The 24,647-nt window shown below is 48.0% G+C and overlaps 2 protein-coding genes across 2 annotated transcripts in view; both read right to left on the reverse strand.

Moving 5' to 3' along the window:
* LOC141077384 (uncharacterized) overlaps positions 1-24,647 on the reverse strand; it is a 143,312-nt gene that overhangs the window by 100,869 nt on the left and 17,796 nt on the right. The window lies entirely within an intron of this gene.
* Positions 3,808-7,620, reverse strand: LOC141077385 (uncharacterized). Its single transcript, XM_073564285.1, has 2 exons — positions 4,024-7,620; positions 3,808-3,952 (listed from the first exon to the last, which is right to left on the reverse strand). Exon 1 carries the CDS (start codon positions 6,883-6,885, stop codon positions 4,783-4,785), a length of 2,103 nt encoding a protein of 700 aa, XP_073420386.1. The 5' UTR covers positions 6,886-7,620; the 3' UTR covers positions 3,808-3,952; positions 4,024-4,782.

The following is a 24,647-nucleotide window of genomic DNA, read 5'->3' on the forward strand; positions in this document are numbered from 1 at the left end:
GGCAGGTATATCTCGCCCAGATTCCTTTCCTATGTGGCCTAGTCTGGTCAGTATCGCACCTGCTTACTAATGGATAATGGGAGGTGGATATAAAAGGATGCCAGGTGGTTGTGTGAGTGTCTCAGCCTGGGAACACAGAGAGCTTGTCTGTGTGAGAGACACACGTGAGTGGAAGCAGTGCCCACTGCAACTGTGGTTTGGCTGGACGGGAGAAGCCCGCCAGTTGGTAGTTAGGTTGTCCATTGTTTAGTTAGTGCCGGACAGGCAAGGATTTGTTTTATGTTTTATTTCCTTTTGCATTGCTTTCACTATTAATAAACCTGACCCAGGGTCAGTTACACCCGAATCCCAGCTCTGCGCCTGAGTTTCATGCGGAACGCACGTGAACTTTGACCCCAACAAAGGCGATCCCGGAGTGTTTTATCACAGCTGTGATTTAAAACTAATTGATTGTTTTTTAATTCCCCACAGATTTCTTGCAACTGGAGAATCCCTTTCGTCACTGCATTTCCAGTACAGACTCGGGATTTCCACCATATCTGGAATTGTGAAGTACACATGCCGTGCACTGTGGGACTCCTTAGCTGAAGAGTTTTTACCAGAGCCCACAACAGAGAGGTGGATTGAAATTTCAGAAAAGTTTCAACAGATATGTCAGTTTCCCAACTGCTTGGGCGCTGTGGACGGGAAACATATCCGCATTGTAAAGCCAGCCGGATCGGAATATTTCAATTACAAGAAATATTTTTCAATTGTCCTCATGGCCATCGCTGACGCAGAATACAAATTTATTGCGGTTGATATTGGGGCCTATGGCCGCTCCAATGACTCTCAAGTTTTCAAACTGTCTGCCATGGGGCGTAAACTGTATGGAAACACCTTCCAGTTCCCACCACCTAGACCGCTGCCGCAAACATCTGGTCCACCTATGCCATTTGTCTGTGTAGGGGATGAAGCCTTCCAGCTGTCAGAACACCTTTTGAAACCGTACTCTAGCAGAGGATTGACAAGAACAAAACGCATTTTTAATTACCGCCTCACAAGAGCAAGAAGAATGGTTGAATGTACCTTTGGTATTCTGACAGCCAAATGGCGGGTCCTATTGACTGCGATCAACCTCAAGACAGAAACTGTGGACGAGGTGATCAAAGCGTGCGTGGTACTCTACAATTTTGTTATCTGCAAGGAACCCATTTCCATTGAGGACACCTCTGAAGAAACCACCTTGCAAGATTACCATGACATTACCACTAGAAGTTCTGTGACGGTTTCAGTAATGAGGGACAATTTTGCACAATACTTTAAGTCACCTCAAGGCAGAGTACACTGGCAGGATGACAGAGTGTGAAAGATTTGTGCCCAACCAAACTTGTGTACCTTCTGTACCAACAGTATATACCTTTGCCAACCAAAGTTGGCTATCTTGTCATGGTCTTACTATTTTTACCTTTAGGCCACAGGTGTGTACCTGGTTGTGTTTTATGCAAAGTATTTCACCTTTTAACAAAAGTTGTGTACATTGTTAGGAAATCACCAACAATAAACACAACTTTTTAGGTGAAATACTTTGCTTCAAACACAACCAGGAACACAACTGTGGCAAAAAGCTAAAATTTACCCACAGTTATATACCTGGTTTTGAGAACCTTTTTACCTTTTAAATACCCTGTATTTAACCTTTTTTTTAAACATATTTCGCCGCAGAAAGAAATGACAGACAACCAGTGTAAACAATAATTTAACTTTTATTTAAAATATTTTTTTTTTGTAAACTGTTTTTAAAGTTAAAAAAACTTTTTTAATAAAGGTTTGAAACCAACTGGGCATTTTTATTACAAAACACATCATAAATCTGTGTAGTGTGGGGTGGAAATACTGCTGGAGGGGCTGCGGGACACTTCGACACTGGGAGTGTGGAGAGAGGATTGGGATCGTGGTGGGGAAGGAACAGTTAGAGGTGATGGTGTGGAAAAAGCTACAGAATGGGTGGACATGTGGGAGGCAGAAGAGGTGGTGGGCGGTGGAGTGGAGGGTTGGGCAGGGACTGTAGGAGCAGATGATGTTGATGGCAAGTTGTATGGGGAAGGAGTTTGGTACGGGGCAGGTTGCTGGAAGTGGGGAGATGTCTGGTACTGGGGAGATGTCTGGTACTGGGGAGGTTGCTGGTACTGGGGAGGTTGCTGGTACTGGGGAGGTTGCTGGTATGTAATAGGAGGGGGAGGATGGAAAGTGGCTGGAGGGGGTGCAGATGTAAAAGGAGGGGGAGGATGGAAAGTGGCTGGAGGGGGTGCAGGTGGAGGAACTACTGTGGTGGGAGGAGGAGGTTGGGAGGTAACTTGCTGGAGAGCAGCGTGGCATGAATGCATTACATGCATCTGCTGGGTAGGAGATAGCGTTTCCATGCGCTCCACAACAGACCTGAAAAAGGTGTGGTTTGGCGAAGATCTTGCTTCTGAATGCATGGTTTGCAGAAGTGTCTTCACCTCCAGAATGCTGGAGTTGATCTGCTGATAGCCTGCGGAGATTTGCTCTGACAAGACTTTTAAACAGTGCTGGAAAGATGCATTCAGATGCAAGAACTCTGGCGCATAAGTCTTTTCCTGACCCCTCTGCCGCTGCCGCCCAGTACCCGCAGGTGTACTAGAGGTGGCAGGGGCTGAAGGGTGGGGTAAAGGGAAAGCGATCTCCTCACCAGCAGCTTCATGTAATGTAGGCGGCCACGATGCTCCTGTGCTGGTGGATGGGACAGATGGGTCGAATGTGTGGGAAGGCTGGGAAGGTGCAGATGTACCGGGGCGGTCGAAGTGTCCCTCGGTGCCGGTCTCCTCAGGGATCGCCTCAGAAGGGTCCAATCGTGCCGGCTCCCGAGTGCTGCTCACCGTGCTGTGGAATAAAGAGAAAAAAAAACAATTAAAATACTGACATGGTATGGCCCTGGCTGAAAAAAAAAAAGTTACATCTAAACATTTTTTTTCACATGTGGTGTGTAATATTTACCTTCTGGTGACCATTGTATCCCGGAGGAACGACAGGGCTCGTGCGTACTTGTACTTGCTCCTGCGTCCTCCAGATCCACTCGGGGCCCGCATCTCTTTATTGAACTCCTTCTTGAAACGATCCCTCACAGACCGCCACCGCTTCACAATTCTCTCCCCTGAAACGAGAAAGGACAAAGTGGTTAGTATACAACATCAGTGTTTCCCAAACTCCAGTCCTCATGGTCCCCAGGGGTCATGTTTTCAGGATTTCCATAGTAAATAGAAATCCTGAACACATGATCCGTGGGGACCACGAGGACTGGAGTTCGGGAAACACTGGTTTACATCAAGCAACCGGTACTGTATATACTTACGCTCTTTAATCTGGGCCCGAGCTTCGAGGTCCTCCCAGCGGTCCACAAGGAGCGAACAGATTTCTTCCCAGAGTCGTCGGGTAACGATCAGGTCAGCGTGGCGGCGGTCAGCCATATTCCAGAGCGGCTCCCTTTCTCTGACGAGATCGATGAGGTGGTCCACATCAATCCCTCCATCCTCACCGTCAGAGTCGGGAGCACGCTGTGAAGGCTGTTAAAGAAAAAGACAAAAATAACATAATTAGCCTCCACAAAAGAAATGAAATAAAAAGTGCAAAAAAACAAAGCAAAAATATTTATACTTACACGCTGGTGACCGCCGCGTTGCTGTCGCCGACGACCCTGGGAGGCACTGCGAGGACCTCTTGGCCGAGCACCAGATTGGGAAGACTAGAGAAGAAAACAAAAAATGTTATGTCTTTGGATGTAGGCATTTGTTTGCTGTGTGTGGTCTGCAGAACATTGTTTTCTATGTGTTGTGTGTAGTGTGATGTTGTGTTTCTGCGTTTGATGACAAAATCTTACCAATTGTGAGCCCATTCCAGGTGTCTGTCCACCCCTTCCTTCTTCTTCTGGGAGCTCCTCTTCAGCTTGTGATTCCTGTTTTGAAATAAAAGGCAATGAATAGACATATATTCCAGAGATGATGGATTTTGGAAATAAAAACTTACCGTCAAACGCTGACGATGCGAGGGAGGGCTCCCAGAAGAAGATGTGCTGTCCTGTTGATGGCCAGACTCCATGGCTGTGGGTATTGCTGCTGCTGTTGCTGCTGCCAGTGCTGCTGCTGCTGCATCTCTTGGGCGGCTGTTGAATAAAGAGAAACAAAGGGCCAATGAATATCTTGATATTCCATGGCCCTAGTTTGGAGGAATGGGGGATTTGATAATTACCGTCTCTCATCTGCTGCTGGACTCCCCTCCTCAGCATGTTCCATTTGCTGCTCCATTTGGCGTGGTGGTGGTGCTGATGGTGCTGCAGTGGTCTCCTGCGCCTGGTTGCTGTCTTGGGTGGCATGTTGGGTGTGGCTGAGGGTCCCACTGTCTTGCTTTTATATATGTGTCTTGTGGGCAGAGCTACTGAGCATGCTCAGACCAAAAAAAACGGATCCGGCTGTCGCCGGATCCGGCGCATTGCGGCGCTCATAGGCTTTCATTGTGTGAAAAAGCCGGACGCGCCGGATCCGGCGTGCCCGGCTTTTTCGCCGGAGACAAAAAACGTTACAGTAGCCGTTTTTTTCCAGACGCCGGATAGCGACACATTGCCGGATCCGGCGAAAACCGGATGAAACGCATGGCCATCCGGCGCAAATGCAAGTCAATGGGGGGGAACCGGATCCGGCATTGCATTTCGCCGGATCCGGTTTTTGTCAAAAGCGCCGGATCGCGCCTGACGGCGAAAACCTGATGTATGAAAGAGGCCTTAGCTGGTCAACAAACCGCATTTGGGAGAAAAGTTCTCCAGGCGGTAATCCCACCCTGAGGAGGTGCTTTGGTACTCTCCATGGTGCTGTCAGGTGGACGTCCTGGAAAATAGGTATTAAACACATCTAGTTTGTAGTGTTTGCAGAATGTATTAAGACTAGCCCAGGTTGCCGCTTGACAGATCTGATCAACTGACGCCCCCGCCCGCTCGGCCCATGAGGCCGATACCGCCCTCGTAGAGTGGGCTTTTAAGGAATCTGGCGGGCTGGCGCCTTCGGCCTGGTAGGCATCCGAGATTACTGAGGTAATCCAACGCGCGATGGACGCCTTAGAGGCCTTCTTCCCTTTATTCCTACCTCCAAAGAGGACGAACAGGTTCGGGTCGACACGCCAACTATTGGTGGCCTCTAGGTATTCTATAACTGCGCGCCTCACGTCTAGCGAGTGGAGCCGCCGCTCCTTCTCATTTCGGGGATTATCGTAGAAAGAGGGTAACACTACCTCCTGGTTCAGATTTCTTGTAGAGGCTACCTTCGGGGTAAATGCCGGGTCTAACCTTAGGATTATACGGTCCTCTCTTATCTGGAGGTATGGGTCCTTAGTGGATAGGGCCTGGATCTCCCCTATTCTTTTGGCCGTGGTAATGGCTACTAGGAAGGCCGTTTTACGAGTGAGAGCAGGGATGGCTATCTTCTCACTAAGGGCGAAAGTGTCCGAGCAGAGGAACCGAAGTACCAGGCCCAGGTCCCATGGCGGGGTGAGCTGCCTAATCGTGGAGCGCAGGCGCTGTGTGGCTTTTATAAACCTTATCACCCAGGGATGTGCAGCTAACTGGTAATCGAAGAAGGCGCTCAAGGCTGAAACCTGGACTTTTAGAGTGCTGGGCTTGAGGCCTTTATTAAAACCTGCCTGCAGGAACCCTAGTATGTTAGGGAGATCAGGGGTGCCTGCCACGAGCTCGGACCTGCCACCCTCCAGACAGAATCTTTTCCATATCTTCCGATAAATTGCCGACGTCACCGGCTTCCTGCTGGCCTGTAGGGTGGATATGACCTGCTCCGACAATCCTTTTGCCTTCAGGATGTCCCTCTCAGGATCCAAGCCGATAGATGGAGTCTTGCTGGGTACGGGTGGTGGATCGGGCCCTGGTGGATAATGTTCTCCCACAGGGGCAGTTCGACTGGATCTTCTACTGCCATGGCTCCTAGAAGGGGAAACCAGCTTCTCCTCGGCCAGTATGGCACTATCAATATCACTCTTGCGTGGTCCTCGCGTATCTTCCTGAGCACTGCCGGTATGAGGGCCAGTGGTGGGAACGCATAAGAGAGGGATTCTCCCCAAGTCTGACTCAGGGCGTCTACGCCTTCTGGGTGGTCCATCGGATTTAGGGAGTAGAATCTGGGAACCTTCGAGTTCTTCCGGCTTGCGAAGAGATCTATACTGGGGGTCCCCCAGCGCTGACAAAGCTGGTCGAAGATTTCTACGTTCAATTCCCACTCTGTCGGGTGGATATGTTGTCTGCTCAGGTAGTCTGCCACTTCGTTTTGGGAACCCTCTAGATGTACCGCGGTCACGGATCGGACTGTTCGTTCTGCCCACGTGAATATCTTTTCCGCCAGTGCCTGTAGTGGTTGATGTCTGGTTCCTCCCTGGTGTTTCAGGAATGCCACTGTCGTTGTATTGTCGGATAATATGCGGACATGACGACTCTTTAGTACCGACCGGTTTCTCCGCAACGCTTCCCAGACCGCGAAGAGTTCCTTGAAATTGGAGGATCTGGCCTTGATGCTTGCTGGCCACTTCCCCTGGAAGATCTTCCCTTCTATGTGGGCTCCCCATCCCCATGCACTTGCGTCTGTGGTGACTACCACGTATGGAGAGGTTGTCCAATGCACGCCCACCTGAAGGTTCCTGGACTGTGACCACCAGCGAAGGGACTCCTTTACTCGTCCTGAGAGCCTTAGGGGTTTGTCTAGCGACGCCTGACTCCTGTCCCACCTTGCGAGGATTTCTCTTTGTAACAATCGCGAGTGGAATTGGGCCCATCGGACGCACTGGATGCAGGCCGTCATGAGGCCCAGGAACTCCATTGCTTCCCTTATGGAGCATTGACGCTTCAACAGGCCTCTGGTTCTGGCCTGAATGGACTTCTGCTTCTGCTCGGGTAGCCAGGATATTCTGTCGGCTGAGTCTAGGAGGACTCCCAGGAATACCTTTCTGGTGTCTGGTGTGAGGTCCGACTTCTCCCAGTTGATCACCCAGCCCAGGAACTCCATTACGGTAGTTGTTCGGATCCTGTCTCGGATGAGCGCTTCTTTGGATCTTGCCACCAGTAAGAAGTCGTCCAGGTACGGAACAATCACAATACCCTGATCTCTCAGGTAGGCCACCACCTCTACCACCAGTTTCGTAAAGATCCTGGGAGCTGAGGCCAACCCGAATGGAAGACCCTGGAACTGGAAATGGCAGGCCCGGGCTGGTGAGCTGATCGCGAACCTTAGTAGGCTTTGGGATGAGGGATGGATAGGAACCTGATAGTATGCCTTTTTTAGGTCTAGGGTGCACATAACTGCGTCCCTGTCTATTAGGGGAATTGCGGATCGGATTGATTCCATCCGGAACCTCCTGTATCTGACCCAAGTATTTAGTGGCTTCAGGTTTATGATGGTGCGGGCCTTGCCGGATTTCTTTGTGATTGCAAACAGGGAAGAGTAGTGCCCTCTCCCTCTTTCTGACGGTGAAACTGGTATTATGACCCCTGAGTCTAACATGTCCTGAAGATCCGACCACATTGCGGAGTCCTCCCGGACGACGGTGGGGGCAATATATCTGTCGGGGGGGGAGGAGAATAGAGCTCTATCCTGTAGCCTTCCCTGATGGTTCTGAGGACCCACTGATTGTTGGTGACTCGGGACCAGTTTGCTGCAAAGTAGCGAAGTCTCCCCCCAATGCCTATGGCGTCATTGTCTCCTCGATCTAGATGTTGATGCAAATGGGGGACCTCTGTTCCTCCCACTTTGGCTGAAGGAGCCTTTGTAGGAGCTTCTATTAGACCTCGCCCGACCCCTAAACTCCGTCTGTTCTCTGAAGAAGGAGCCTCTCCGAAAGGACTGGGGCCGCCTGGGTTTTCCTTCCGGGAATTCCTTATTCTTATCGGACACCAGCTCAAGGATATTATCAAAGGCTGGACCAAACACCCTCAGGCCCGAGAAAGGGATGGCACATAGCTTTGCTTTAGAAGGGTTATCCCCCGACCAGGATCTAAGCCAGACTGCTCTCCGGGCCGCATTAGAGAGGGAGCTGTTTCTGGCCGCAAACCTTACTGATTCCGCCGACGTATCCGACAGGAACGCCGTGGCTGTTTTCAAGAGAGGAAGAGATGCTAGTATCTCTGACCTTGGGGTCTTGTTGGTTAGGTGTTCCTCCAACTGCCCCAACCACAAGAACATAGACCTGGCCACCGAGGTGGCTGCTATGTTGGCTCTAATCAGGGCCGCCGACGTCTCCCATGCTCTTTTTAACAAGACGTCCGCCTTTCTATCCATCGGGTCTCGAAGACCTGATGAGTCCTCGGATGGGATAGCCGTCTTTTTAGTAACTTTGGCGACTGGGACGTCGATTTTAGGGACTTCTTCCCACGCCCGAGTTTCCTCGGGATCGAAGGGCAGTCTATTTTTAAAGTCTCGGGAGAGTGTCAACCGACGCTCTGCTTCCTTCCACTCCTCCTGGATCATTGCTTTGACGTATTCGCTTACAGGGAACACCACCTGTTTGCGGGACACCAGTCCTCCAAACATTAAGTCCTGTCTGGACTGTGGCTTAGGGACTTCTTCCATCTGCATAGTATTTCTGACCGTGTGTACCAGCTCGTCCGTATCCTCCAGTCTGAATAGGTACTTCCTGCTCTGATCCTGTCTATCCCCCAGGATCTTGCCTTCTTCCTCCTGGTCTGAGTCCCGGAAATCGGATTCCTCGCTAGGGCTCGCTTCTGATACTGGGTCTGGTTCCCACCTTGGACGCTTGCGACTTGGCCCAGGGCTGGGGGACGGACGCCGGGCTGTAGAGGCCTGAATCTCTTCCCTTATCAGCGACCTCATTTCGGAAAGGAGAGATGGCTGTTCCTCGCCTATGACCCTGGAGGTACAGGGACCGCATAGGGTCTTGCTATAGGTGTCTGGCAGCTTTGCTCTGCACACCGGACATCTGACCGATTTGGAGGTGGCTTTTGCCGGGTCCTTCCCCGAGGGGGACTCTGCCGGGATTCCCTTTTCCTAATAACATAAGGGGCACCTATTCAGATCTGGGCTGTGGGGATGGGTGGGGAGGGTGGTCTGCGCTATGCGCACTTACCCCTCCACCAGCTGCAGCGTTGCCTTCCATCCTGCTCCAGGCGACCAATGCAGTCACACAGACTAGAACGACCTGTGGCGACTCTGGAGAGCGCTGTGGTCCAGGAGCGCGCGCGCCCTGGATTTGAAACTGGCGTCTGACGTCACCGGATGTGACGCTCGTAAGCCGTGCCTCCATTTCCTGTCGGGCTTCTGCGCGCGACCGCGCTCGGTTCCCCGGTGCCGCCGCCTGCAGGGTGCCGCCTCCCCGCCTGCTATGGCGTTCCGCTGGAGGCCTCCTAGTGCTGACTTCGCCAGCCGTCGGCGCCGTCCTGCGGGCACTCGGCCCGCCTGGCCTGGCAGCCCCGATTGCGCCCTCTTCTGTCGGTGCCCGCTCGGTCAGCCGCCTGCGGGGAGCCGACCCGTCCTGGAGCAGAGAGCCCCCCACCGGGAGGAACGGCTCCCTCCAGGAGCGTCGTCCTGCTCCTGGCCTTTGGAGCCGAGGGACTCCCCATCGGGGAGTTTCGGCCCCGGGACCTCTTGACAGGGGAAGGATTGGACTGGCCGCACGATCCCCTGAGCCCCTCCGGTAAGCTCTCGTGTGTCCCTCCGTGCAGGGACAGGAAAAACACTGAGGGAAAGGGGGTGGGACATGGCCTTTTAACCTCTCGTGTGCTTTCCTGTCCCTGTAAGGAGGAGGAGGACGTCCTCCATGGTGCTGTCAGGTGGATGTCCTGGAAAATAATGATTTATTATCATACCGCCAAACAAATAGTGTAATAACGCGCGATCAAAAAGACGCATATAAATATCCATGGTACCGCTGAAAACGTCATCTTGTCCCGCAAAAAACGAGCCGCCACACAGCATCATCAGCGAAAAAATAAAAAAGTTATAGCTCGCAGAATAAAGCGATGCAAAAATAATTATTTTTTATATAAAATAGTTTTCATTGCATAAAACCGACAAAACATAAAAAAACGACCTAAATGAGGTATCGCTGTAACCGTACTGACCCGAAGAATAAAACCGCTTTATCAATTTTACCGCACGCGAAACGGTGTAAACGCACCCTCCAAAAGAAATTCATGAAACGCTGGTTTTTGTTCATTCTGCGTCCCAAAAATCGGAATAAAAAGCGATCAAAAAATGTAATGTGCCCGAAAATGGCACCAATAAAAACGTCAACTCGTCCCGCAAAAAATAAGACCTCACATGACTCTGTGGGTCAAAATACGGAAAAATTATAGCTCTCAATATGTGGTGATGCAAAAACTATTTTTACAATAAAAAGCGTCTTTTAGCGTGCGACAGCTGCCAAAAATAAAAACCGCCATAAATAGTAAATCAAACCCCCCGTTATCACCCCCTTAGTTAGGGAAAAATAATACAATTAAAAAAATGTATTTATTTCCATTTTTCCATTAGGGTTAGGGTTAGGGCTGAGATTATGGTTAGGGGTGTGTTGGGGTTCGGGTTGGAGTTAGAATTGGGGGTTTCCACTGTTTGGGCACATCAGGTGGTCTCCAAATGCAACACTGCGTCTGATCTCAAAACCAGCCAATTCTGAGTTGAAAAAGTCATATGGTGCTCCTTCCCTTCCAAGCTCTGCCATGCGCCCAAACAGTGTTTTACCCCCACATGTAGGGTATCAGCCTACTCAGGACAAATTGCAAAACAATTTTTGGGGTCCAATTTCTCCTGTTACCCTTAGGAAAATAAAAAATTGGGGGCAAAAATATCATTTTTGTGGAAAAAAAATGATTTTTTTTATTTTCACGTCCGAGCGTTATAAACTTCTGTGAAGCACTTGGGGGTTCAAAGTGCTCACCACACATCTAGATAAGTTCCGTGGGGGGGTCTAGTGTCCAAAATGGGGTCATTTGTGGGGAGTTACAATAGTTTAGGTACATCAGGGGCTCTCCAAACGCACATGACACCCGCAGACCATTCGATCAAAGTCTGCATTCCAAAATGGCACTGCTTCCCTTCCGAGCCCCGACGTGTGTCCATACAGTAGTTTTCTCCCACATATGGGGTGTCAGCGTACTCATGACAAATTGGACAACAACTTTTGCGGTCCAATTTCTCCTGTTACCCTTGGGAAAATAAAAAAATGGTGACTAAAAGATCATGTTTGTGGAAAAAATACGAATTTTTTATTTTCATGTCCGGGCATTATAAACTTCTGTGAAGCCCTTGGGGGTTCAAAGTGCTCACCACACATCTAGATAAGTTCCTTAGGGGTTCTCGTTTCCAAAATGGGGTCATTTGTGGGTGTTTCCACTATTTAGGTACATTAGGGGCTCTCCAAAGGCAACATGACACCCGCAGACCATTCCATCAAAGTCTGCATTCCAAAACGTCACTACTTCCCTTCCGAGCCCTGACGTGTGTCCATACAGTAGTTTTCTCCCACATATGGGGTGTCAGCATACTCAGGACAAATTGGACAACAACTTTTGGGGTCCAATTTCTCCTGTTACCCTTGGGAAAATAAAAAAATGGTGACTAAAAGATCATGTTTGTGGAAAAAATACGAATTTTTTATTTTCACGCCCGGGCGTTATAAACTTCTGTGAAGCACTGGGGGGTTCAAAGTGGTCACCACACATCTAGATAAGTTCCTTGGGGGGTCTAGTTTACAAAATAGTGTCATTTGTGGGGGGTTTCCACTGTTTAGGTACATCAGGGGTTTTCCAATCGCGACATGGTGTCCGATCTCAATTCCAGCCAAAAACGTCAAATGGCGCTGCTTCCCTTCCGAGCTCTGCCATGCGCCCAAATAGTGGTTTACCCCCACATGTGGGGTATCAGCGTACTCAGGACAAATTGCACAATAACTTTTAGGGTCCTGTTACCCTTGGAAAAATAAGAATTGAGGGTGAAAAGATCATTTTTGTGGAAAAAATGATTTTTTAATTGTACAGCTTTATGTTATAAACTTCTGTGAAGCCCTTGGGGGTTCAAAGTTCTCACCACACATCTAGATAAGTTCCTTAGGGGGTCTAGTTTCCAAAATGGTGTCATTTGTGGGGGGTTTCCACTGTTTAGGTACATCAGGGACTCTCCAAACGTGACATGGCGTCCGATCTGAATTCCAGCCAATTTTGCATTGAAAAAGTCAAACGGCGCTCCTTCCATTCTGAGCTCTGCCATGCGCCGAAACAGTCGTTCCCCCCCACAAATCAGGTATCAGCGTACTCAGGACAAATTGCACAATAACTTTTGCAGTCCAATTTCTCCTGTTACCCTTGGTAAAATAAAAAAAATTGAACCTGAAGTATTTTTTTTGTGAAAAAAAGTTAGATGTTCATTTTTTTTTAAATATTCAAAAAAATTCCTGTGACGCACCTAAAGGGTTAATAAACTTCTTGAATGTGGTTTTGAGCACCTTAAGGGGTGCAGTTTTTAGAATGGTCTCACTTTTGGGTATTTTCTATCATATAGACCCCTCAAAGTGGCTTCAAATGTGATGTGGTCCTAAAAATAAAATGGTGTTGTAAAAATGAGGAATCGCTGGTCAACTTTTAACCCTTATAACTTCCTAACAAAAAAAAATTTTGGTTCCAAAATTGTGCTGATGTATAGTAAACATGTGGGAAATGTTAGTTATCAAGTTTTTTGTGTGCCATATCTCTGTGATTTAAGGGCATAAAAATTCAAAGTTGGAAAATTGCGAAATTTTCAAAATTTTTGCCAAATTTCCGTTTTTTTTCACAAATAAATGCAAGTTATTTGAATGAAATTTTACCACTAACATGAAGTACAATATGTCACGAGAAAACAATGTCAGAATCACCGGGATCCATAGAAGCGTTCCAGAGTTATGACCTCATAAAGGTACAGTGGTCAGAATTGTAAAAATTGGCCCGGTCATGAACGTGCAAACCACCCTTGGGGGTGAAGGGGTTAATCTACAGGAGGCGCTACGGGCCATAAAGCAGGTTGATCCTGAGAGCGTGCAAGATGAGGATAGATTACTAACAGAGCAGTTCATAGAGGGACTCCGGTCTAACAACCAAAGGACACAGCTGCGCATAATGGCCCTACAGAACCCTGACCTGGACTTTGCACACTTCAAGGATAGAGCCATCAGAGTGCTTCGTGAACCGAACCCTAGCCACAAGGATCCCTAGAAGTCAAGTACTTCAATACAGAAGAAAAGAGGAAAATCATCGTGTACCTCTGGTAGTGACCTACAACCCACAGCTTGAAAAACTCAGAAAAATGGCTAAGAAACTTCACCATATCCTACACAAGGATGACCGGTTAAAAACACTATTCAAAGACCCCCCCTTGCTATGTTACAGACAACCTCCCAATCTAAGAAACATCATTACCCGAAGTTCAATGCCCTCAGATTCACCAAGAGGAACATATCCTTGCAATGGGAGAAGATGCAAAACCTGCATTCATATAGAGACCAACGTCAAGATCCAAATCCCCAACACACAGCAGGACTATAAGATCCCCGGGACATTCTCATGTTCCTCCTCCAATGTGGGGTATTTAATTCTATGCAATCTATGTCCTGTGGGTGGCCTCTATGTTGGAGAAACAGGACAGAGACTGAGAGCAAGGATGAGGTCTCACCGTCATACAATTACAGACAAAAAAAACCATCACCTGTGGCCAAACATTTCTGTCATCCAGGACACAACATAGGCAATATGAAAGTTGTCATTTTAAAAGGCAATTTTACATCACAGACACATCGGAGAGTGTGGGAGAATAAATTCATTACAATCTTTGATTCTATTCACACAGGACTCAATTTGTCAGAAGGTTTTATGACCCATTACCATATCTGAGCTATCTCCTCCAAGTAGCCCTTTGATCTCACAGAACTTTTCATACTACCTATCTGATCTTACCTAATTAAGGATTCTCTCTCCAAGCTCATTGTTTGATTATTGAAATGTTGTGCTTTAAACCGTATATAAATAAGGTTTCTTCAAATATTTTGTCACATCAGCCTGATGAAGGGACGTAAGCAGTCCGGAAGCTTGCTTTGTAACAACATTCACTATGATTTGTTAGCCATTGAAAGGTATCATGCCCACAAGATTCCTATTTTGTTTCTCTCACTGACAGCACTTTATATATTTTTTTCTACTGGCTAACACGGTACCAAACCACCTTTTTCCGAATCCTAGCAGCACAGAGCCCTCTAAGCATCCTGCAATTACATACCAGCAGGAGGCAGCATCCTTTCCAAAGACCCCTATTGAGACTGACAAGCCGTCCCAAGATGATGACTCTGCTGCAGACTTACGTCTCCAAGTCAAGGAACTAACTAAAAGTGTGGCTATACTCTCAAAAACTGTGCAGTCCCTGCAAGTGATTCCAAAGAAGAAGATCCAGCTGGCCTCCAGTCCAGAAGACGTCCCGTGGCGACAGCAGAAGAGGATCCCGCCGACCAGAGGGAGAGACAGCGATCGTTACGACGAGGATGGACAGCCCATCTGTCGCCACTGCAACAAGGCGGGACACCTAGCAAGATCCTGTCATTTAACAAGCAACCCCTGGGGCAAAGGGCCAACCCCCAGGAGTAAGACGACCAGGCCCACCAAATTGGCAAGACAAGTACATAGGAGGACAACCAGTCTTGCCTGTTGTGATTGACGGTTTTCCGATGAACGCTTTACTGGACACCGGCTCCCAGGTGACAACGATGCCATATGTTCTTTTTAAGCAGTACTGGGCTGGTTCAGACATTACTCATAGCCCAGTTAAAGACCTTGCCATTCTTTCCAGCAATGATCAGCCCTTGCCTCAGATGGGATATAAAGAGGTGACGATCAAGATTGGCCGAGTAGAATTGCAATCGCAAGGTTTGATAATAGTTGATGCTGACAAACGAGAATGCCATCCTATGATCACTTTAGGCACTAATGTAATTGAAAATTGTCTTGGAGAAATTATTGCTTTGCTACACCAGGTAGCCGAGACTGCCAGCACCAGTCTGCAGCGGGTCCTGCAAAAGGAGATCAGAGCCCTGATGCAGAGACAACAGGTAGAGCTGTCTGGTGGAGAAGTCGGCAGTGTCAGCGTAAGTGATCCTTTCCCCATTGCAGTACCTCCCAGAAGTGAAATGTTAATTTGGTGTTGGGCAGTAATAGGCCTAACGGGTCAAGATTACCAAGCCCTGGTAGAACCCATGTACTCTGATAGTAGGCCCACTATCCTGACAGCCAGAGGGGTAGTTGATGTCCGCAAGGGGAGAGTACCGATACGAATCTTAAATTGTGGGGAGAGGTCCAGTTACCCAGGTATGCCACCCTTGCTAAATTGTTCACCATCAGTAACAACGCAATCGAGACAATAGAACCCTTGCTTCCGTCTGACAAGGTGGAAGAAAATGGCTCTGAAGGGCAGCAGGAGAATTGGTGTCAGCAGCTACACATAGGCACTGACTCCACCCCTTCACACCAAAAGCATGGGGCTTACTGGGTGGCTCGAGAATTTGAACGGGTCTTCAGCAAGCATCCTCTAGACTTTAGGCAGGCAAAAGGGGTACAACATCATATCCCCACCGGAGATCATCCACCCATTAAAGAGAGGCACTGGCCTGTACCCCCAGCACACTACCAATGTGCCAAGAGTATGTTACGAGAGATGAAGGAGGCTGGGGTAATCAGAGATAGTTGTAGACCCTGGGCAACTTCATTAGTCCTCATTAAAAAGAAAGACGGTACTATGAGAATGTGTGTAGACTACAGGCGGATTAACAGCAATACACATAAAGACGCGTACCTATTGCCTAGAATTGAGGAATCATTAGCTGCACTGAGAACTGAATTATTTCTCTACCTTAGATCTCACCAGTGGGTATTGGCAGGTTCCTGTGGCAGAGGCAGACAAAGAGAAGACAGCGTTTACAACACCAATGGGCCTCTGCGAGTTTAACTACATGCCGTTCGGGCTCAGCAATGCACCAGTAACATTTCAGCGGTCAATGGAATGCTGCCTTGGACATAAAAACTTTGAAACCATTCTGCTGTACCTGGATGACATCATCGTCTTCTCCAAAACCTACGAAGACCATTTGAAGCACCTAGACGAGGTATTCGAAGCCCTGTCAAACTTTGGCCTGAAAATAAAACCGTCCAAATGTCACCTTTTGAAACCCAAGGTGCAGTACCTAGGCCATGTGGTGAGCGAGGAAGGTGTGGCACCCGATCTTGACAAAGTCACCATTATCCGGGACTGGAAAAGACCCAGCACTATCCATGAAGTGAGGCAATTTCTTGGGTTAGTAGGCTACTACCGAAGATTTATCAAGAACTTCACCAAGATAGCAGCACCGCTGCAAGATCTTCTAGTGGGCCAATCCAAGAAGGCCAAGAACAAAAATCTTCCATTCGAGTGGAACAAAAGGATAGAAGAATCCTTCACCAAGCTGAAATTGGCCCTCACAGGAGATGAGGTCCTGGCCTACCCTGACTATGACCAACCATTTGTACTTTACACTGACGCCAGGAATGTGGGATTGGGAGCAGTGCTGTCACAAGTGCAGAAAGGCAGAGAGAGAGTGATTGCCTACGCCAGCAGGAAGCTTCGTCCCACTGAGAGAAACCCCGACAACTACAGTTCCTTTAAGCTGGAGTTCCTCGCCATAGTATGGGCGGTAACAGAGCGCTTCAAGCACTACTTGGCTTCCGCAAAGTTCACCATCTACACGGACAATAATCCGCTAACCCACCTTGAAACGGCAAAGCTCGGGGCACTTGAGCAGCGATGGATGGCCCGGCTGTCCAACTACGAGTTCACCATCAAGTACCGAGCAGGACATAAGAACGCTAATGCAGATGCGTTGTCCCAGATGCCCAATTCACCAGACAGGGGAGAAGATCAAAAAGGACTCGAAGAAATCGAGTTACCAGCCTTCCACCGTCCAATTGCAGCCCAGCGCTCTCAAGGAGTGAGGAATAAGCGCTTTGTCGTATGAGAGGTAATGTTGAACCCATTACCCCATCATGAGTGGGCAGAGACACAAGATAGTGACCCAGCTGTTCGCCTAGTAAAGGAGTACCTGGCAGAAGCTGATGCACACCATGGTCCAGATGACCCACAGGAAGCACAGCAACTGTGGAAGGAGAGTGGCAAGCTATCTATCTACGAGGTTAAACTGTGTCGGAGGAACATCAACTCATGCACACACGAACTGGTCTGGCAGGTGGTAGTCCCGAAGAGGGATGCGCCAATGGTCTTAGAGGCGTACCACAATTGAGCAGGACACTTTGTTTGGAAGAAGTTGGAAATTCTACTTCGTGAAAGATTCTACTGGATTGGCATGAGGAGTTCCATTGAGAAGTGGTGCCGAGAATGTGGCCCATGCAACCTACGAAGAAAAGACCGTAGCAGCCAGAGAGCCCCATTACAGCCGATAATCACAAAACAGCCGCTTGAATTGGTAGCCTTGGATTACGTGAAGTTAACTCCGAGTAGGAATGGCTACACCTATGCTTTGACCATCGTGGACCATTACTCAAGGTTCTTGGTAGTCGTACCTGTTAAAGACCAAACACGAAGACAGCAGCCAAGGCATTTCAGCAGCACTTTTGTCGACCGCACGGATACCCTGAGCAAGTGCTCACTGACCAAGGTCCAGCCTTTGAGGCAGAAGTGTTCCAGGAGTTCTGTAACATGTACGGTTGCAAGAATATCAGAACGACGCCATACCATCCACAGACAAATGGCATGTGTGAGAAGATGAACCAGGTGGTAATTGACTTATTGAAGACCTTACCTCTGGAAGAACTAAGCCAGTGGCCAGAGAAGTTGCCAGATCTGGTAGATCTATATAATCATATACCGGTAAACTCCACAAATTGCACTCCGGCCTACCTGATGAGAGCGAGACCTGGCAAGTTACCTATTGATTTAGGCATGGGAGTCTTAACACCTGAGACAACATCACCAGATGCAGACTAGGATACAGAGCGGCAGCAACAATACCGCAAAGTAGAAGAATGGGTGGAGAAAAGTTTGTCCCAAGCAAGACAGAGACAGGAAAGAAATTACAGCCAACGCGCCCCTGCAGTTCCCTTGACACCAGGAGAACAAGTACTCAAAAGAAAGAGACGTGTTCACAAACTAGATGACCAGTGGGAAGCAGAGCCATACACCGTGATACTTTCAGACTTTAATAACACCAAAGTACAGTGGGGCAAAAAAGTATTTAGTCAGTCAGCAATAGTGCAAGTTCCACCACTTAAAAAGATGAGAGGCGTCTGTAATTTACATCATAGGTAGACCTCAACTATGGGAGACAAACTGAGAAAAAAAAATCCAGAAAATCACATTGTCTGTTTTTTTTTCATTTTATTTGCATATTATGGTGGAAAATAAGTATTTGGTCAGAAACAAAATTTCATCTCAATACTTTGTGATATATCCTTTGTTGGCAATGACAGAGGTCAAACGTTTTCTGTAAGTCTTCACAAGGTTGCCACACACTGTTGTTGGTATGTTGGCCCATTCCTCCATGCAGATCTCCTCTAGAGCAGTGATGTTTTTGGCTTTTCGCTTGGCAACACGGACTTTCAACTCCCTCCAAAGGTTTTCTATAGGGTTGAGATCTGGAGACTGGCTAGGCCACTCCAGGACCTTGAAATGCTTCTTACGAAGCCACTCCTTCGTTGCCCTGGCGGTGTGCTTTGGATCATTGTCATGTTAAAAGACCCAGCCACGTTTCATCTTCAATGCCCTTGCTGATGGAAGGTGGTTTGCCCTCAAAATCTCACGATACATGGCCCCATTCATTCTTTCATGTACCCGGATCAGTCGTCCTGGCCCCTTTGCAGAGAAACAGCCCCAAAGCATGATGTTTCCACCACCATGCTTTACAGTAGGTATGGTGTTTGATGGATGCAACTCAGTATTCTTTTTCCTCCAAACACGACAAGTTGTGTTTCTACCAAACAGTTCCAGTTTGGTTTCATCAGACCATAGGACATTCTCCCAAAACTCCTCTGGATCATCCAAATGCTCTCTAGCAAACTTCAGACGAGCCCGGACATGTACAGGCTTAAGCAGTGGGACACGTCTGGCACTGCAGGATCTGAGTCCATGGTGGCGTAGTGTGTTACTTATGGTAGGCCTTGATACATTGGTCCCAGCTCTCTGCAGTTCATTCACTAGGTCCCCCCGCGTGGTTCTGGGATTTTTGCTCACCGTTCTTGTGATCATTCTGACCCCACGAGGTGGGATTTTGCGTGGAGCACCAGATCGAGGGAGATTATCAGTGGTCTTGTATGTCTTCCATTTTCTAATTATTGCTCCCACAGTTGATTTCTTCACTCCAAGCTGGTTGGCTATTGCAGATTCAGTCTTCCCAGCCTGGTGCAGGGCTACAATTTTGTTTCTGGTGTCCTTTGACAGCTCTTTGGTCTTCACCATAGTGGAGTTTGGAGTCAGACTGTTTGAGGGTGTGCACAGGTGTCTTTTTATACTGATAACAAGTTTAAACAGGTGCCATTACTACAGGTAATGAGTGGAGGAAAGAGGAGACTCTTAAAGAAGAAGTTACAGGTCTGTGAGAGCCAGAAATCTTGATTGCTTGTTTCTGACCAAATACTTATTTTCCACCATAATATGCAAATAAAATGAAAAAAAACCAGACAATGTGATTTTCTGGATTTTTTTTTCTCAGTTTGTCTCCCATAGTTGAGGTCTACCTATGATGTAAATTACAGACGCCTCTCATCTTTTTAAGTGGTGGAACTTGCACTATTGCTGACTGACTAAATACTTTTTTGCCCCACTGTATGTATCATCAGCAAAGATGGAGGAGAAACCTTCGAAGCAGTCTCAAGAGATCATCTAAAGATGTGCCCTGATCAATTGAAGGGCAAGAAAGAAGTCCAAGACACTTCACAGCCCATAGTAAAGGTGGAAGAAAAGATTCAAACTATACTTGGAGAATTTCCTCGGACGTGGACACAAGTAAATCAGGCAATGGTAGTACCAGTCCTAACCTTTCATCAGCCTAGTGCACCAGATTATGAAGAGACTCTAAATGAAATGGCTCCAGTAACAGATACCACATCTGCAGAGGAATGCGGAAATCTGTCCCCTGCTAACAGCGAATCTGACAATCTCACAGTGAGTGTAGGAGTCGAGAGAAGGCAGTCTAGAATACCTATCTTACACAAGTCTACTTATAGCGTAGTGACTAATGCACCAACAGTAGACATCAGAGAACAGGTCAGGTCATCAGAAATACCAATACTGCGTAGATCCACTCGTAGTACTAGAGGTCAGATCCCTGCCCGTTACAGAGAGTACGTAATGTAAATAAAGTAATAAGAATGTACAGCTGTAACCGTTAAGCATGAGAGCCTACAGAGACTTACTGTAAGAACCTTTTTTTTTTTTAAAGTATTCGCAATAACCAGTTAAAGGACAACTGGGCCACAGGACTATGTGTGGTCAGAACTGTATTTGTAAATAGTTACTCCAAAAAGGTCTTTGAAATAAGCCACCGGCGTGGCCAAAAAACAGGCCCATCTACAGAGCGCCCTGTAGCCACGCCCAGGGATGACACACAAAGTGGGTTAAGGCGATTCCCACCAACTAAACTCCAGGTACAAGCACAAAGACAATTCCTGGATAGCAGCTTAAGGACTCTTCGCTGCAGTAACTGTGCTATTGTTTTCTTTTTCTTGTCTGGTTTTTGATAATTTTTACATTTTTAAGACTTTGTAGATTTTCATTAATTGTTGCTGTTAACAATTCTTGTTATATTTTCCTCAGTCCAGGAGTACTGAACTTAACTGGGGGGGGATGTGACACCCCAGAGTCCGGTTGTCACAGTGACATCGCCTCCCTCTAAGAGGTGAAGTCATGCTTGGAGGCAGAAATGGACCCCATGCCAGGTAACATAGATTTAATCACAATTTCCTGCTGCAGGTCAGAAAAGGGAGATGCCTTATAAATTCTGGCCAGCAGAGGGGGTTGGTGAGTCAGCTAGAAATCAGCTGAGGGAGTTGTCATGGAAATGAAGCAGCTGTGAGCTGTGAGGAGAAATTATGACAGTTTAAACGTGAGGACGTGAGGTAAAGGGATCTTTCTGGAAGATCCTGTCAGATGAAGACAGGGAGCTGACCTGTGAAGAGGGAAGGGACAAGAGCAGAGACTAAGAATCTAGGGAAGCTAAAATACTGCATATAGCAGACCCCTGAGTGAAGCGCTAATAAAGAAAAAAGGGACATCAGAGTCCTAGGCTGACAGGAACTGCAAGTCCTGATAGCTGAATCTGAAAGTACAGGGGATTGTAAATTCCTGTGCAAATTGAACACCTGAGGGCACAGCAGCGGATAAGGAGCCCGGGGCCGACGGTGAAGAGAACAGTACCCGTGGAATAGGCTCACGCTGACAGCCGTGCAGGTTAGTGAAACCATCACGAATAGAGGGTTGCAGCATAGTTATATACAGCAGAGACCTACACACAAAGCGCAGAAAGGAAGGTCCTAAATCCCCACCTGGCGAGGTGGATCCCCTGAATGCCTCCAGGCGAGCCGGACTCATCCCATCACCTGTATGTGGTACTCCGGACTGCAACCTATTACCAGTAAAAGGTAAAGAAACTGCACCTCTCTGTGTCCTCCTCTCATTTATCTGCACACCAACGTTTACGGCCACTTTTACTATTAATTTAACATCTTTGCCCTGGGACTACAGCCCTACCTGTGGAGAGCTACAACATCATAGCTGCGCCCAACATCCATCCCAGAGAAGCAACACCGCAGCGCTGGTCACCTCTGACCAGAATACCACAGGTGGCGTCACGTATTTCACCATCTATAAACATTATCTTTATTTTTACCACATAAATACCACACAACTTTCCCCTATTTTATTACTGGACGCCTCTGGGCCACGGACCGGGTCGCCGCCGCTGTGACACCGTCCCCCATGGAAGTTGACTGGCCCGGTACCGAGTAACCCCAGGCCCCGCGGGACGCTCCATACACATATTCCATGTGTTGGAATCCGGAGGTGTATTAGCTGTACGCTCACCGTTAATTTTCCGATAGCCGGCCTAATGGTACGAACAGGCTGCGGCCTTCTTCAATGAGCGTCGGTCAATCGTGTAACTGTCCGGATGATAGGGGGCAGCAGAGAGCTGTTCACTCCAAAGATCACAGCGGGTGGTACTCGCAACCTTCCCGGCCTCTGATATCAGGGAGTTGTGGGATTAAGAAAGTCCTGACAAATATTCGGATCCCTGACAAGGAGCGAGCATGCTGCCACTGCTCGAAACTCAATCGTGTACCCCAGGTGCTTGAGCGCCATACTAGAGTCCCCAGCCAGCTTGTTTGGTGCCTGTTAGACAGCCAGTGAACATGCAGGGATTGCCTGCCATGCACGGAAATGCCATAGCCATACTGGCATTACCGTCACTGACTGGCCGAATGGCGTCATGGGGTCTTAGATCTGGTGATGCGATGCTCGGCACACAGTGCCAGGAAGCAGTTCAGGGAGCGCTGTTATTGGAGGGAGAACTTACATTGGCGCAGGGATATACAGTGGGTACGAAAAGTATTCAGACCCCTTTAAATTTGTCACCCTTTGTTTTATTGCAGTCATTTGGTAAATTCAATAAAGTTCATTTTTTTTCTCATTAATGTACACTCTGCACCACATTTGACTGAAAAAAAAACAGAAATGTAGAAATTTTTGCAAATTTATTAAAAAAGAAAAACTGAAATTATCTCCAAAAATGCCCCATTCATTGTCCCAGTGCAGTGTTCAGTTGTCCCTACCCCCTATGCATGCGCAAACACTCAGCCACCCACCCACAGGCCCAAACACCAAGGGGCTCATTTCCAGACTCCTTGCCTTGGAAATGTTGTCGCTTAGGCTTGTGGACACAGAGGGTTTCTGCAACCTCATGGCAGCGGTCATCCCTCGGTACTCAGTCCCCAGCCGCCACTATTTTTCCCGCAGTGCCGTTCACTCCTTAGACCAGCGCACATCAAATAACATCAACTTTGCCATGACTGACGCAGTTATTAGAAAGTCCACTTGACGATATGAGGACAAGTGCTTATGGCCAGCGACGTTACATTCCCCTAAAGACACACTGGGTGAAACTAGTGCAGGTCGGGACCCGGTCGGACCCTGGGATGGCACATATGCTACTGATGCTGAGGATTGTGGGTCCTAGTTCCATCAGGGTTTCCTCCACCTCCTACACCTGTTCCTGCACCCGCTCATGCTAGGAATTGTCATTCATAAAAGTCACAAGTTAGAAGCTCTGCAGCACTGCCTCAGTGAAGCGCCAACAGGCTCTGCTGAAACTAATTTATTTAGGTGACAAACAGCAAGCTGCTTCGCAATTGTGTAAAGGTATAACATACCAGACAGATCTGTGGCTCTCGCTGCTGAATCTACAACCAGGCATGGTTCTGTGTGATAATGACCGTAACCTGATGGCGGCTCTGAAGCTTGGCAAGCTCGCACACCTACCATGCCTTGCCCATGTGCTCAACTTAGTGGTTCAGCGGTTTATGAAAACCTACTCAGATTTGCCCGAGGCACTTGTGAAGGTACATCGTGTGTGTGCCCATTTCTGCAAGTGAGCTACAGCTGCAGCAGGGCTTGCAAGTGTCAGCTCACCAACTGGTGTGCGACTTGACCACGTGCTGAGACTCTACATTACAAATGTTGGCAAAGCTTTGTGAGCAGCTTAGGGCAATAGTTGACTACCAGCTAAAATATGACCGTCAGTATTTCGGCCAGCCTCCTCATAGAACATACAAGTGTGCATGGATGTCGGACGTCTGTGAAGTGCTAAAATATTTTGAGGTATCAACCAAGATGGTGAGCGGCAATGTTGCCATAATCAGTGTCAACATCCCTCTTCTGTTTCTACTCAAATGCTCTGCTCACAACTAAAGAGGAGGCTTTGCCTGTGGACCAGATGACAATGGAGGAAGAAGGTATACAGGTTGATACTACCCAACCCTGCATCATCTTGTATTCTCAGCACAGATTTGGTGATAATGAAGAGGATGAGGAGGAACAGGAGATGTTTCCTGCGCTACAGAGGACACTAAACACACAACAGCTTCATCCCATCTGTTCAGCGTGGATGGGCTGAAGAGAATGAGGGGAAGGAGGAAATGAAGCGTCATCCTCCTAGTGGGGACAGGGAAGTCTTGCCTGTTGGGAGTCTGGCACCTGTGGCTGACTATGTCCCACTGCCTTTCCCATCACCCTCGCGTTATAGGCATTTTGTTTACGCTTCTCGACCCATGACACCAGGAGAACTGTTCATCTCTCCTTCCTGCGGTAGAGAGGGCTAGTAAGATGGTGCAATGACAGAAGGCCCTAGAAAAACAATCAATAAAAAAATTCCCATCGGACAATGCTGGGCAACCAAGGAGAAGAAGGAAGCGAGACCCTCACCAGGTCCAACAGAGGCGGGCAAAGTAAAGGGATTGCGAGATATGGATTACAAGTGACTGCGAGACAGAGTAATCAATCAGACATTGGTCCTAGGAGAGGATGCCGAGCCACAAGACCCTG

The sequence above is a fragment of the Dendrobates tinctorius genome, unplaced genomic scaffold (assembly GCF_039654945.1).
Source record: "Dendrobates tinctorius isolate UK_male_01 unplaced genomic scaffold, ASM3965494v1 ptg000445l, whole genome shotgun sequence".
Classification (NCBI taxonomy): domain Eukaryota; kingdom Metazoa; phylum Chordata; class Amphibia; order Anura; family Dendrobatidae; genus Dendrobates; species Dendrobates tinctorius.

Excerpts from the sequence above, each read along its gene's own strand:
- LOC141077385 (XM_073564285.1), bottom strand. The coding sequence starts at position 6,885 with ATGCTCCATAAGGGAAGCAATGGAGTTCCTGGGCCTCATGACGGCCTG.